General features: G+C 33.2%; 1 protein-coding gene across 2 annotated transcripts in view; it reads left to right on the top strand.

Moving 5' to 3' along the window:
- The window catches only part of CXH8orf34 (chromosome X C8orf34 homolog), a 443,848-nt gene that overhangs the window by 101,834 nt on the left and 328,014 nt on the right, over positions 1-14,000 (top strand). For both annotated transcript variants that reach the window (XM_074203923.1, XM_074203922.1), the window contains exon 5: positions 12,202-12,230. In XM_074203923.1, coding sequence (XP_074060024.1) covers positions 12,202-12,230 — 29 coding nt within the window. The remainder of the gene's footprint in view (positions 1-12,201; positions 12,231-14,000) is intronic.

Here is a 14,000-nt window from a genome sequence, read left to right as displayed (position 1 = left end):
TCTGTTTCTTCTGTCTCTGTGTATGAATGTGTTTATGTTTTTCTCATGTGTCTGTCTGACTGTCTGTCTCTGTGAAAGTTCGCCTCATTTACCTGACTATACCAAAGAAAAATGTGAAGTATTTAGGTTATTTTTTTTAGCATTACCCTGTCCCATATTTACATATTTTATTCTCTTAGCCCCACTCCCAGTACTCTTTAGCCCTAGCTTCCTCCCCACCCTAAATTGTAAGCATTTTTCTCTTCTTCTTACCAATTCAATTAAAAAATGAAATTAATTATAATAAAGATACATCTCTGTTCAAAAAATTTCCAGACTAGGCATGTCTAAAAATCTAGGTTGCGTTTTGCACTTTGAATCCATTTTCTGTCTATCAGGAGATGAGTTACATGTTTCATCAGTGATTCTCTGGTCTTTGCATTCATCTGAGTTCTTAACTATCTCAGTTCTTCATTTATATAGAGCTGTTTTTATTGTATAACTTGCTCTCTTGGTTCTGCCTATTTCTTTCTATACCAATTCATACAAATTTCCCCCAATTTCTCTCACTTCAGCCCTTCTATGATTTCCTCACAGTACAACAATTTTCCATTACATTTATAAGCTCTAATATGTTTAGATGTTTCCCACCATCACTTAGTTACAATTATTGGGCACTACAAAAATAGATGCCATATACAAATTAGTACTTTTTAAATTTATTCTCTTTAGAGTATAGCCCTTAACATAATATTTCTGGGTAAAAGAATACACAATTTAGTGACTTAGAGAGAATATTTTCACATCACATTCCAGAACATGTGGAGCCATTCTTAACTGCACCAAGAGTACATTAATATGTCTTTTGAACTGAATTTAACTTGCTACTACTGCACATTAGGTAACATAAACATGTTAAAACTATTCTTCTAGATAAAATGCCCTACATCATTAATGTGACTCTGGGTCAGTAGCTTCATGATAGGTAAAAGGAAAGGGCAGGTGAAGAGGTAGTGCTACAACAGTTTTATTCAGGAGATATTTCAAATGAAGTTAATTTAATGATTCTTAGATCATATTTCCTGGATTGTAGGCTGGTAGAAAATAATCACCTAGTCAGCAAGGAATGTGGCTATTAGAAAAAAAATTTGGATTATATTTGAATTGAATTTAGTTTGATGAATAGCACATTATAGAATCAGACCTGTTGTTTCACTGGTATGAGAAACTTCTGGAATCATAAACCTAGTTTAGATAGAAGCATTATTGCTCTCTTCATACCCATTCTTTGAGGTAAAAATATAGTTTAAGAGTGTGAATATTTCAAAAATATAAAAAGGATATCTCAATAAAAGTTTCAAAAAATGACAAAAAAGTTAACTGTATCTGATTATATTATTGAGATAATTGACATAATCCCTATAAACCAGATTATAGAAAGAAAACTTCCAAATCTTTTGAGGAAGAATTTATTGTCATTTGTTATTATTATTGTTGGTGTTGTTGTTATTGTTATTATTAAGCAACTTTGAAATATTTTTGAATTTCCCCCAAATAACTCAACAGAATGAATCTAAATGGCTAAAGTTGTCAGATATTCATATACCACTTTAGACAAAATAATGCATATAAAGCATATTATGAATCTTAAACTGCTATAAAATTACAGGCTAATATTATTATTATTGCTGTTATATCTTTCCAAAGTGTGGAGGGATAAACAGGAGTGGCATGTGTAAGAATCATATGTGTACAGATCCATGAATATATGTACACACATATATATATATATGTATATATGTGTAGTGTCTACATATGTCTAAAAAACTAAAAGTGGTAGTAAAAAAGTTCTTTTAAATTTTATTTTATGGTGTTATCAAAATATTTTAGGTCTTTTAAGATATTCTAAGTATGTGCAAATATACATCTAGAATTTTTCCTCAATGGCATCACATAGTTTTAAAAAATACTTGTTATGTTAACAAAAAAGTGTTTACCTAAAATCAATAGGGACTTTTGTGTCTTCATTTCTTGAAGGTTTGCTTGATTTCTGGGCAGATTTTTCTATAACTTGACAGTATAAAGATGACCTCCTTTATTACTCCATTCAGAGAGCATGGTTTCCAAAGATTACTGTTTGGCACAAAAGTTGGCTGGAGTCCTTCCAAAGAAAAATATGAGTATGAAGGACAGAGAATTGATAGCTATGCGATATAGCTAATAATTCTGATCTTTGCTGAACCAGGAGAGAATGATAAACAGCATTTTAAGTGAGAACTGAAATGTAACCTTAAAAAACAAAGGTTTTGCTGAAGTGGAACATTCTGGGGCTTTTAAACATCTTAACTATAAGAAATGGAATTAAAGCCTATATTATATGGCAATGGCATTTAATTTATAAATATATGGGCATGTGTAAATGTATGTATAAATGTACATCTACATGCAGATATGAATATATATGAAAATTTATTCTTTAAAATTATATGCTCAACCATACTCCTTTCCCTCCCCTTCCTCCCCACCTCTTCGTCTTTCTATCTCTCTGTCTCTGTTTGTCTGTATGTCTCTCTCTCTCTCTCTCCTGTTTAAACTGAGAAAGGAAGGAAGTTCAAAATTGTGGATTTATATAAATCTTTGAGGGTATTTGGGAATGTGACTGGCTGTTGATTCGGGTTATACAACAAACTATGGACTATTCTTTTTCAAGGGTTAGACTATGAAAACTGAAATAATTATGAAATATCACTGTTTCTATTTCCTGTAATTTTAATTGAACCCTATCACTAATTCAGATACACAGACCTTGCTGCATTCTTGACTTAGAATTATAGGATATTAAATAATTACCTCATTTAATTGTCCCAGAATGCTGTGATTTTTGAGTTTGTGTGTTTTTTTTATAGATTTTCTATCTCTTTCATTTTTTTTTATCAATCTGGTAGTTATCAGTTTGATAGCTATCATATATCACAACTGTATTTTGTCTGTAGTAGCCCCTCTTTGGAAAACATTAACAAACTTATATAAGGTTTAAACCTTAACTGAAATTATATAAGACAAGGGCAGAGATTAAAATGACCAATAGAAAACATGGAGATAAGTGTTTCCAAGGAGAAAACCAGTATGGAGAAAAGGAAACGTCACAATAAAAATTAAATAAAAATTATTGTATGGGGGCAGCTTGGTGACACAGTACATAGAGCACTGGACCTGGAATTAGAAAGACCTGAGTTCAAATTTGGCCTCAGACCTAGTTGTGTGACCTTGGGCAAGTCACTTAACCTCATTGCCTTGCAACACCCCCCTCAAAATTATTGTATAACAGAAAAAAAGGCATGCAATGAAGGGGGAAAGTGCAAATAAAGGTGGTAATCAATTGAGTCAATCTGCAAATAAAGGTGGTAATCAATTAAGTCAATCGCCCAATCCTTATCCTTACTTAGAGTAACTAAAATAGTAAATAATATATTCTGCCCTGGATGCTTTTTGGCCATTGAAAGTACCATCATTGAATCAATCAATCAATTAAAAAGATTTGTATAAATTAAAAATCTAGCATGAATCTACACCTTTGACTGTCTGATGACTTAGAGGAGAAAACAATTTTAGTTAGATTCCTTCAGGAGGAATTTCTTTAGAGGAAGGGAGACATATAGTCTCTCCCTCCACCAGCCTGTACATATAGATCCTTGTCCAGATTTCAACTTTATGAATTTTGTGAGATATTAAATAAAATGGAATTTTCATGGGCATTCTGGCAATATGCCAGGATTAGAAATGATTGCTCTGGAGGAAGAAAAACAAAGCAAAATAAAACACACACACACACACACACACACACACACACAAACAACCCTTCTAAATCTGATGAACACTTCATAAAAATTATCTCTCATGTATCTGTGTCCTTTAATTCTAATTCCTCATACCCAAAATTACTAATTTGTAAACATATTTATCAAAATATGTATGTACAATGCTAACCTGACTGTTTGTCATTGAGGGGAGGGTGTTGGGAAGGGAGGGTGGAAGGAAATTTTGTAATTTAAAAATAGACATGTGCATATTGATGAAAATAAATAAATTTAAAAAAAGAAGTGATTGACAGCAGTGTTTATTGCAGGAGCCAAGACCAAGTACACAATCTAAGAAAAGACAATTTTAGCACTTTACAAGAAGTCCAGCAAAAGAAGAAACATCAGGATTAAGGGGAACTTCATGAAGATTTCACATGGGAGAAAATCACTTCTTTCCAATAATCAGAAGCTGCCAAGATGGTAAAGACAAGGACTTATCCAAGCACTCTTCTAAACCTATCCAAATAACTTTAAACAATGAATCTAAAAAAATTATAGAGTGACAGAATCCACAAAAAGACAGCATGAAACAATTTTTCATCTTACAACAAAGATTAGTGAAAAGATCTGTTGAACAAGGATGAGAGAGGAGCCCAGTGCATGCTAAGTTTGCATGGAGGGACCCAAGCAATCTGGGAGGTCAAAAGGTAGTTACAGGGCTCTCTTTGCTTCATTAAGACAGAACTCTGTTGCTTTGTCTATACTCTGATTTGGATAGCAGTTCTTGGAAGAGGAGGAGCAGTAGCATAATGGAACTTGCAACTTCAGGGGAGCAGGGACCCTCATTAAACTTCCAGGACAGAAAGAAGTTCTTGTGGTTACCCACAGATCAAAGCACTGGTCAGGAAGGTAGTAAAACCCACTCTTTAGATCATGCCATCTTGGGAACTAGAAGTATCCCAGAAAGTAGCTGCACAAAACTTGGGACAGTGCCCCCCCCAACCCTGAAAACAGAGCCCTATTTTAACTAAGAGTTAAAAATCTAGTCATAGACTGGGAAAATGAGCAAACAGGAAAAAAAAAATCTGACTCTAGAAAATTACCATGGTGTAAAGGAAGATCAAAACACATACTGAGGTGAAGATAACACAATCAAAATTCCAACATCCAAAGTCTCCAAGAAAAATATGAATTGATTTCAGATCATAGAAGAGCTCAGAATTTTGAAAATCAAATGAGAGAGAGAAAAGAAAAACTGGGCAGGGTAGGGAGACAGATATGAGAAAACTATAAATAACAAGTTAGCATCTTGATGAACTATACAAAAAATTAGTGATTCATCTTAAAAACCAGACTGGACCAAATGGCAAAGGAGGCACAAAAAGCTCACTGAAGAAAATAATTCCTTATAATATAGAACTGAGCAAAGGGAAGCTGATGACTGTGAGAAATCAAGAAGCAATAAATGAATGAAACTAAAGAGTGAAAAACTAGAAGACAATTGAAATATCTCACTGGAAAAATCAATTCACTTGGAAAACAGATCCAGCAGATATAATTAAAAAAATTATTTGACTAATTGAAAGCTATGATCAAAATTAAAAAAAAAAGAAAGTAGGCATCATCTTTCAAGAAATTATCAAGGAAAACTGTCTTGATATTCTAGAACCAAAAGGTAAAATAAAAATTGAAAAAATCTAACACTCATCTCCTGAAATAGTTGCCAAAATGAAACCTCCTAGGAAGATTGTAGTCAAATTTCAGAGCTCCTGGGTCAAGGAGAAACTATTGCAAGCAGTCAGAAACAAACAATTAAATTATCAAGATTTAGCAACTTCCACATCCTGGAAGGCAAAGGAGCTTGGATTATAACCAAGACTCGGCAAGACTGAACAATATCTTTCAGGAAAAAAAAGATTAACATTCAATGAAATAGGGGACTTTCAAATTTTCCTGATAAAAAGACCAGAGCTAAACAGAAATGTTGATATTCACACACATGACTCAATTGAATCATGAAAAGGTAAAATGGAAAGGGAAATCATAAGGGACTTAATGATGTTGAGTTGCTTATATTTCTGCATAGGAAGACGAGACTGAAACTCATAAGAGCTTTCTCATTTATTAGGGCAATTAGTTTGAATATAAAGGTATAATATATTAAAAAGATGGAGTTAAGAGGTGAGAGGAATGTTCTGGGAGAAAGGAAAAGGGGGAGGTAGAATGGGATCAATTATTTCACATAAAAGAGGGGATAAAAAGTTTTTACAGTGGAATGGAGAGATGAATGAGAGAATGAATGAGCCTTACTCATCGATATTAATTCAGAGAGGAAATAATACATATCCTCAATTGGATATAGAAATCTTTCTTCACCCTATAGGGAGGTAGGAGGGGAAGAGAGTGGTGTTAGAAGGGAGGGATGACTGTGAGATGAGATCTCCAGAAGTAAAGCATTTCTGAGGAGGGGCCGGGTGAGAAGGATAAAGAGAGAATAGAATCAATAAGTGTGGAAGGGAATAGAATTGAGGGAAATACAGTTAGCAATAGTTGAGGGGAAAATATTGAAACAAGTAGCTGTGATAAAGGCTTCATTTCTCAAACATAGTAAATTGAGTCAAATTCATAAAAAAATGAGTCAATCTTCAGTTGATAAATGATCAAAAATGTGAACAGCTTTTGGATGAGGTTTTCAAGGCCATCTATGGCCATATTTAAAATAAATATTTTTACTAATGATTGAAAAACAATTCCTTTTATATTGGCTAATAGACAGAAAAGGAAAATGGCAAATGTTGGAGGAGATTTAGGGAAAATGAGACTAACACACTGCTAGAAGAGTTGTGAAATGATTCAAACATTCTATAAAGCAATTTGGAACTATGCCCAAAAGGCTATAAAACCATGCACACCCTTTGACCTAGCAATGCCATTACTAAGTCTGTGTTCTAGAAGAGATGAAAAATGGGAAGGAAAAGGACCTATATGTATAATGATATTTATAGCAATTCTTTTCTGTTGGCAGGGAGTTGCAAATTGAGGAGATGTCCATCAGTTGGGGTATGGCTAAACATATTGTATTATGTGATTAAGGTGAATTGCTATTCTGCTCTATGAAATGATGAGCAGCATGCTCTCACTAAAATCTGGAAAGACTTGCATGAGAAACTATAATGTGAAATGTACTGTATGCAAAGTAATAGTAATATTGAAGGAAGATCAGCTGTAAATGACTTGACCCCATAAAACTCTGAAAGATTTTTTTTCTGCAAGTCAATGCAGTTAAGTGATTTGCCCAAGGTCACACAGCTAGGTAATTACTAAGTATCTGAGGCTGGATTTGAACTCAGGTCCTCTTGATTCCAGGGCTGGTGCTCCATCCACTCTGCCACCTAACCACCCCTCAAAGACTTTTGATAAAGAATGCTGATAGTGGCTGGATAAGATTGAAGTATCCTTTTCTTACTTTATTTTTCTTGAGGTTTCTTTTTGTGGGGTGGTCTGCCTTTTTTTACAACATGATTTATGGAATTTTTTTTCATGAGTACACATTTTAACCTATATCAAATTACTTGCTTTTTCATTGGGGGATTGGGGTAGGAAGAAGGAAGAGAATTTCAGAGCTAAAAATTTTTAAAAGAATGTTAAAACTTGTTTTTACATGTAACTGGGGAAAATTAAAATTAAAAAAGATAAAATTACAAATAGCTTTAAAACAAAGTGGAGAAATGATAACACTAAACATTTATTAATTAAAAACAAGAAAAGCCTTATCATAGCCTCTCAGGGTCAAGTATAACAAATGGCTAGTTATATTCTAAGAACATAAGCTGTACGTTCAAGGAGAAGTTGGAGGGTACTCAAAAATGAGTACTATATAAGACAACAATGTATATGAGCCCCCTAAAATAAAGGATCATCAGCAAGAAATTCCAGAATGATTCAAAAAGAGAAATGGATAAATTAAAAGGGGAAAGAAAGATTGTAATTAGGATATAAATAAAAGCTCTCATTTGAAAAAAAATAACTGGAAAAAAAGAAAGGCAATTTTGACAAAAAGCAAAGATAATTACATATTCTTAGAGATTCTAAACAGGAAAGAAAAGTGCTTATTTTATCTTTAACCCACTTGTTCCCTGGACTAGAGTCTCACTGTCACAGGGTCTTCTCCAAAAACTGTTTTCATCACTGTTTTTCTGATGGCAGGGGATACAGATTTTTTCCTTGTTTGTTTATTTTTCTTGAAAATGCTACATAAATTTTAGGCTGTTTTAAGTTGCTCAAATAGAATTAATATATCCCCAAATACAGAACTTCAAATAAATTGAAACTCATATGCACATACATGCACATATGTACATATATAATATTTGTTCTTCATTCTCAAAGAAAACCATGATATCAGGGAAGTGATGCCATGACAGGCATGTGCATTGGATTTGTTTGAGGGGATACTATGCAAAATCAGCAAGCTCACTTTCTCCTCCAGAGTCATCTGGGTCTAGTGGCCATATATGAATCAGGAGGATTCTAGGTGGCCCTGGATGTGAGGCAATCAGGGTTAAGTGAGTTGCCCAAGGCCACACAACTAGTAAGTGTCATGTGTCTTAGGCCAAATTTGAACTCATGTCCTCAAGACTGCAAGATTGACACTTTATCCACTGTACCACCTAGCCCAAATGTAAGGAATATCTATCTATCTATCTATCATCTATCTGTTTACATATATATACATACATATGCATATATTTATTGTTGAGCCTGCTTATCTATATAATAGTGTAGAAAAATAAGCCTTTATCCTTCTTAGTTCTTTTCCCTTCATTTGACTGAATTCATTATACTCAGAATCTGTGAATCTGAGTTCTTGTCCTATGTCTACAACAAACATGTCGCATGATTTTGAGCAAGATACTGACTCTTTCTGGATCTCAGTTTTCTTATTCATTATATGTGAGGCTTTGAATGTTTCTTCTTTAAAGTTCCATCTAGCTCTAAAATGTTGTGATTACAGTGATTTAATGTATGGTTCTTTGAATAACTTGAGTCAGCTCAGGTTTTGGTATTTTCACTGGAAGTTGAGAAATGGACATAAGTGTCTTATAAGTTGTATATGTATTCAAGATTACACAAATGTAAGTCTAAGCCATTCACCTAAAAAAGATTTAAGGTTTTTAAATGAAGTTCATGGTTAGTCTGAAACAACAATATTTAACAGCCAAAATTGCCAGTGCAGTTTTTGGTTTTCTTTGGAGATTGATAGGAGCTACATCCAGTAAAGTTAAAGTCAATTGTGTTCTGTTATGGGTGCCATATCATAGAAAGGACATTGGTAAATTGGAGACTTTCTGGAGGAAGATGACCAGAATTGGAAAAGTCTTTGAGAATGGATATATATTTATATATATAGATATACGTCAGAGAAAGTTTCTGGTTTATCAATGCCTCTTCTTTAATGTAGTGTGTCAGGAAGGAAGGAAGGAAGGAAGGAAGGAAGGAAGGAAGGAAGGAAGGAAGGAAAGAAGAACAGAATGATTTTTTATAGTTTAATGGGAGAAGATAGCATACAGGAAGGACCTGAAAAGTGTTGGGAGAAAATGGTGCAGGGCTTCTGGAAGACTTAGAGGGGACAAACTAGCTGTCTTCAAATAGCTTCAAATAGCTGTCTACCATGAAAGGGGGATTATTGAGACTTGTACTTCTTGGGCCTAAAGAGTTTCTCTCTCTTGTGACTATGGATAGAAATCAAAAATAAAACATTGGACTTCTTATAAAGAAAACTTTCAAGCTCCCCCAAGGTAGAAGAGACTGCTTCATGAAGTAATAAGTTTTCTTCCTCTTGAGATCTTTGAATAAATTTTAGATTATTGTTTATCAACTGTGTGGAAGAGAGGTTTTGTTTTGTTTTGTTATTTCCAAGTAGTAGTTAAATAGCTGGTCTCTAAGGACCTTCCTACTCTCAGATTTGATGATTTTTGTGATTATATATCTTTTGTCAGGCAGTGAGTAAACACACAAAGTCTCAATAGACTATAAATATGCTTATAATGCTCATTCCTTGATGAGACTGACCAAGCAAAATAAGATTTTGTTGCTTAGAGTGCAGTCATCTGAAAAAAAAAAACTCTCCCCATATTAAAATTATCACTGACTTTAGATTTTTCTGTACTAGGCTAAAATAATCGGTGGGACCATTTAACCCTAAATTTAAACAGCAGTTAATTAAGATCAGGAAACTTTTATCAACCTAGATTAAAACAGTGAGTCCAGATCATTTAAGTAGGAATTGTGAAGTGTAATACGTGTTTCCTTCCCTATATCCTGCTTGAACTCTTATTTCTGGTAGTCCATCTCTCCTTGGAATATTTAACTGACTGCATACTGATGTATCATAGCAAGGTGAGGCTGCCACACTTCCTTAACATGTGTGAGCTTCCTAAATTATGTGGAGATCTTATTATATTGGCATTTTTTTGAGGATACACTTAAGTTTTTTTGAAATAATTTTCTAACTTTCCATTGGGTCCTTTTAATGATCTTATTGGAAAAGTGGCATCAAAGGGATTTTTAATTGATAGTTACATTGCAAAAAGAAACAAAAACAAAATCACTACAGATTTATATCATGATGACTTGAATTATTTAGAATAGCTGCTTTTAAAAATGAGAATCTCATAGGATAAGAATCAAGAGAAGATTCATTATGTACCAGCTATATTAAATGGAAGCGAAAAATGATGCATGAATTTTAAAAGGGCAGTGATAACTCTATCTTATTCTGCTTTGATCAAACTGCACATAGATCATTCCGTTCTGGGTCAGTCGATTTAAAAGCACTTCACAAAGGTCTAGTGTTACTCTCAAAGACAAAGAGGGATCCTGCCTGTCACTCCAGGGTATGTTTTTATTGTCTCCACTAGTTTGATTGACAGTGATTCTGGAGAGAACCTGAAAACTTTTATAATAGAATAGCAACAATAATGAGACTTCATTTAATGTTTACTATGTGTAAGGCACTCTGCTAAGAGCTTTACAAATATCTCATTTGATCCTCATAACAACTGGAAGTATAATAGTATTTTTCTTCCTATGTTGCTGTTATTCAGACATTCTACACGACCCCATCTGGGATTTTGTTGGCAAAGATGCTGGAGTAGTTTGCCATTTCTTTCTCCAGCTTATTTTATAGACGAGGAGACTAAAACAAACAGGAATAGTGATTTGCTCAGTCACACAGCTGGTGTCTTAGATCAGATCTGAATTCATGAAGATGAGTTTTTCTGACTCTAGGCTGAGTACTTTTACTGTGCCCCCAGCTCCCCCTCCTCCCATTTTACACTGGGGGAAAACAAAGAAGGAAACAGGAGAGAGTAAGTGGCTTAGCCAAGGCATATAGACAGTAAGTGTCTGAAGTGTCTGAGCTGTCAGACCCAGCACTACCCATTGAACCACCTGACTGACCCTATAGCCAAATGTTTCCTAAAAGAAAAATTTTAATTTCATTTTAATTTCATACTTTGTTTTAAATGAGAGTTTTGCATTTGTGAACTTTCATTTAAAATCTGTGATAATAAAAACAATTTAAGAGGAACAAAACATAAGAGAAACAAAACTATTTAAAAGTTTTTAAGAAAGGTCCCTGTAAGGACAACATAGGAGACTTAAAATTATTTAGTATAGAAAAGGGACTAGTCAAGATAAATGAAAGATTTTGAGAATATGAAAAATATTATATTCATAATTTTAGGAGGTTTTGCTGTTCTTTTTTAATAGAGGTCAGGAAAAAATAGAAATATATAGTAAATAGTTTGAGAGATTTACAATTATCAATAAAGGCTGAACTTCCTGACTATAAAAATTATTCGACATTGAGGTCACTATGAACAGTAGGTAATTTTCTCCAGAAATTTTTAGTCAAAATCATTTTAGATTTCATTTGTGAAGATATTTCCAGAGGAATAGAAAGATGAAATAGAGAATTTATCAAAAGTCCAATCAAATACCATTTTGTACTTCAACACTTATGAAGCTATTGAGTTATTAAATACAGGATTACCTAAAATAAAATAGATATCTAATTTAAAATAATTGGCCTGAAAAAATAATTAAGAAAGTAAATTCATTTATGCAATTTGGAACAGAAGTGTTCTTGCTATACTTTCTCTTTACTTCCAAGAACTCCATGAAGGGCTAATTAAAAAAATTGCTTTATTCTCATAGCCTCATTCAACACTCCAAAGAATTCATAGTTGTTTAAAATCTTAATTAGCTTACTCAAAGGATGTACTTCCTTTTGGTGGGTTTTACAATAAGGAAAATGTTTTATAATAATGGAATGTAATAATTTTGAAAACATAATAAAATTAATATGCTAAAAGTTAGAACTGCTTTCTAATTGTTAATGTTAATCTTTGTATTCCAGGCATTGCTATTTCAGATGAACTTGATAAGGTAAGCTGAACTATGTTCTTATTGAAATGAACAAATAGAAGTGATGTTTCTGTTAACTATAAAAACTGTGAAAGCTCCTATAAAAACAAACACTTAGTTTCTGGAAGATGTATGTTTGAATTATTTAAAGTAATTGCATAAGTTTTAAAAGTCAAAGTCTGGCATGTGAATATAAAACTATTTCTTTGGACTACAACATTTATAAATTCTAATTGCAAATTCTAGTCTATCATCTAACATTAGCATCAGTGAATATCCTTGATGAAGTTAAAATATTTTGGCATAATTATAACTCTACAGCTTGCCTGAAAAAAATTTATCCAAAACTTAAGCAATAAAATATGACATAGAAGATGACTTATTATCATGATTAGTAGCAGAAGACTGTTTTCTGAAAATTCATCTGAAAGGGGAAAAATGTTATAGATGAAAAAAAAGATACAGAATACATGTATATTGATATCAGAGGTGAAAATGGCATATCCTCAAATAAGCAAAATATAATAATATTGAAGTCTAGGTGCCATATATCTGCTATATATTAAAAATTTTTGAAGGATGAGTCAGTTGTTAAAAATAGGGATTGGAACATAAAGGTAGCATAACAGAAGTTGATATGCAAAAGCTGAAAAGTTAAAAATTGATATTGCCATCTGGCAATCAATATTTCCTTTCAATTCTTATAATATTTATTGTAAGATCATTTACATGGCATATATAAATTGAGCATTTGCCTTGCTTTTCCTTCAAGATTGTAGGCCCCTTGAGGTTGGCAAGCATTATTTATCTATTTATTTGGAGACAATCAGGGTTAAGTGACTTGCCCAGGGTCACACAGCTAATAAGTGTCTGAGGTCAAATTTGAACTCAGGTTATCCTGACCCCAAGGCTGGTGCTCTATCCACTAACCTATCTAGCTGCCTCCTTTTTTATTTTTGTATTATTCTTCTTGTATCCACTAATTGAACCTGCAGTCAGATAGAGCAAATTTCAAATCTGGCCATAGACACGTATCAACTGTCACCCTAGCCAAGTTGCCTAACTTGTTTTTCTCAGTTTCCTCATCTTTAAAATAGGATTAATTTTAAGGATAAAATGAATTGATACTTATAAAGTACTTTGCAAACCTTAAAATTCTATCTGAATGCTAGCTATTAGTTTCAGTAGTAACACTAATAATAAATATTTGTTAAATAAATGATTATTTACTGGAATGAAGAAATTTTTGCTTTTATCTCAAATTCAGATAAGTTCCTAAATTATGTTGATTTTGTTGTTTTGTACTGATCTATTATTTTAAATGCTATTCTCTCTACCTTCCCTTCCCTCCCCAGAGCTGTATTGAAATAATTTTCCTCTGTATTGAGGTAATGTGTCTATGTTGTATCTCGTTCTGGATTCAATAGGCAAAATATACTGTAGCGCATAGGTTCACATTTACAGTCTTGTTATGTGAGATTTGAACTACAAATGGGAACTTTGGTGATTAAAAGGGTAGATATTGCTTTAAATTCTTTCAGAACTGACTATATGCACTTAACAAGCACAGTCTTAGTTTGTGTTATGTCATCAATAATGAGCATTTTGGGGGGCAGCTAGGTGGCGTAGTGGATAAAGCACCGGCCTTGGAGTCAGGAGTACCTGGGTTCAAATCCGGTCTCAGACACTTAATAATTACCTAGTTGTGTGGCCTTGGGCAAGCCACTTAACCCCATTTGCCTTACAAAAACCTAAAAAAAAATAATGAGCATTTTGAATATACCCAAATGT

The sequence above is a fragment of the Macrotis lagotis genome, chromosome X (genome assembly GCF_037893015.1).
Source record: "Macrotis lagotis isolate mMagLag1 chromosome X, bilby.v1.9.chrom.fasta, whole genome shotgun sequence".
NCBI lineage: Eukaryota > Metazoa > Chordata > Mammalia > Peramelemorphia > Peramelidae > Macrotis > Macrotis lagotis.
Note: the sequence above shows the minus strand (reverse complement) of the source record. Positions and strands in the feature narration are given on the sequence as shown.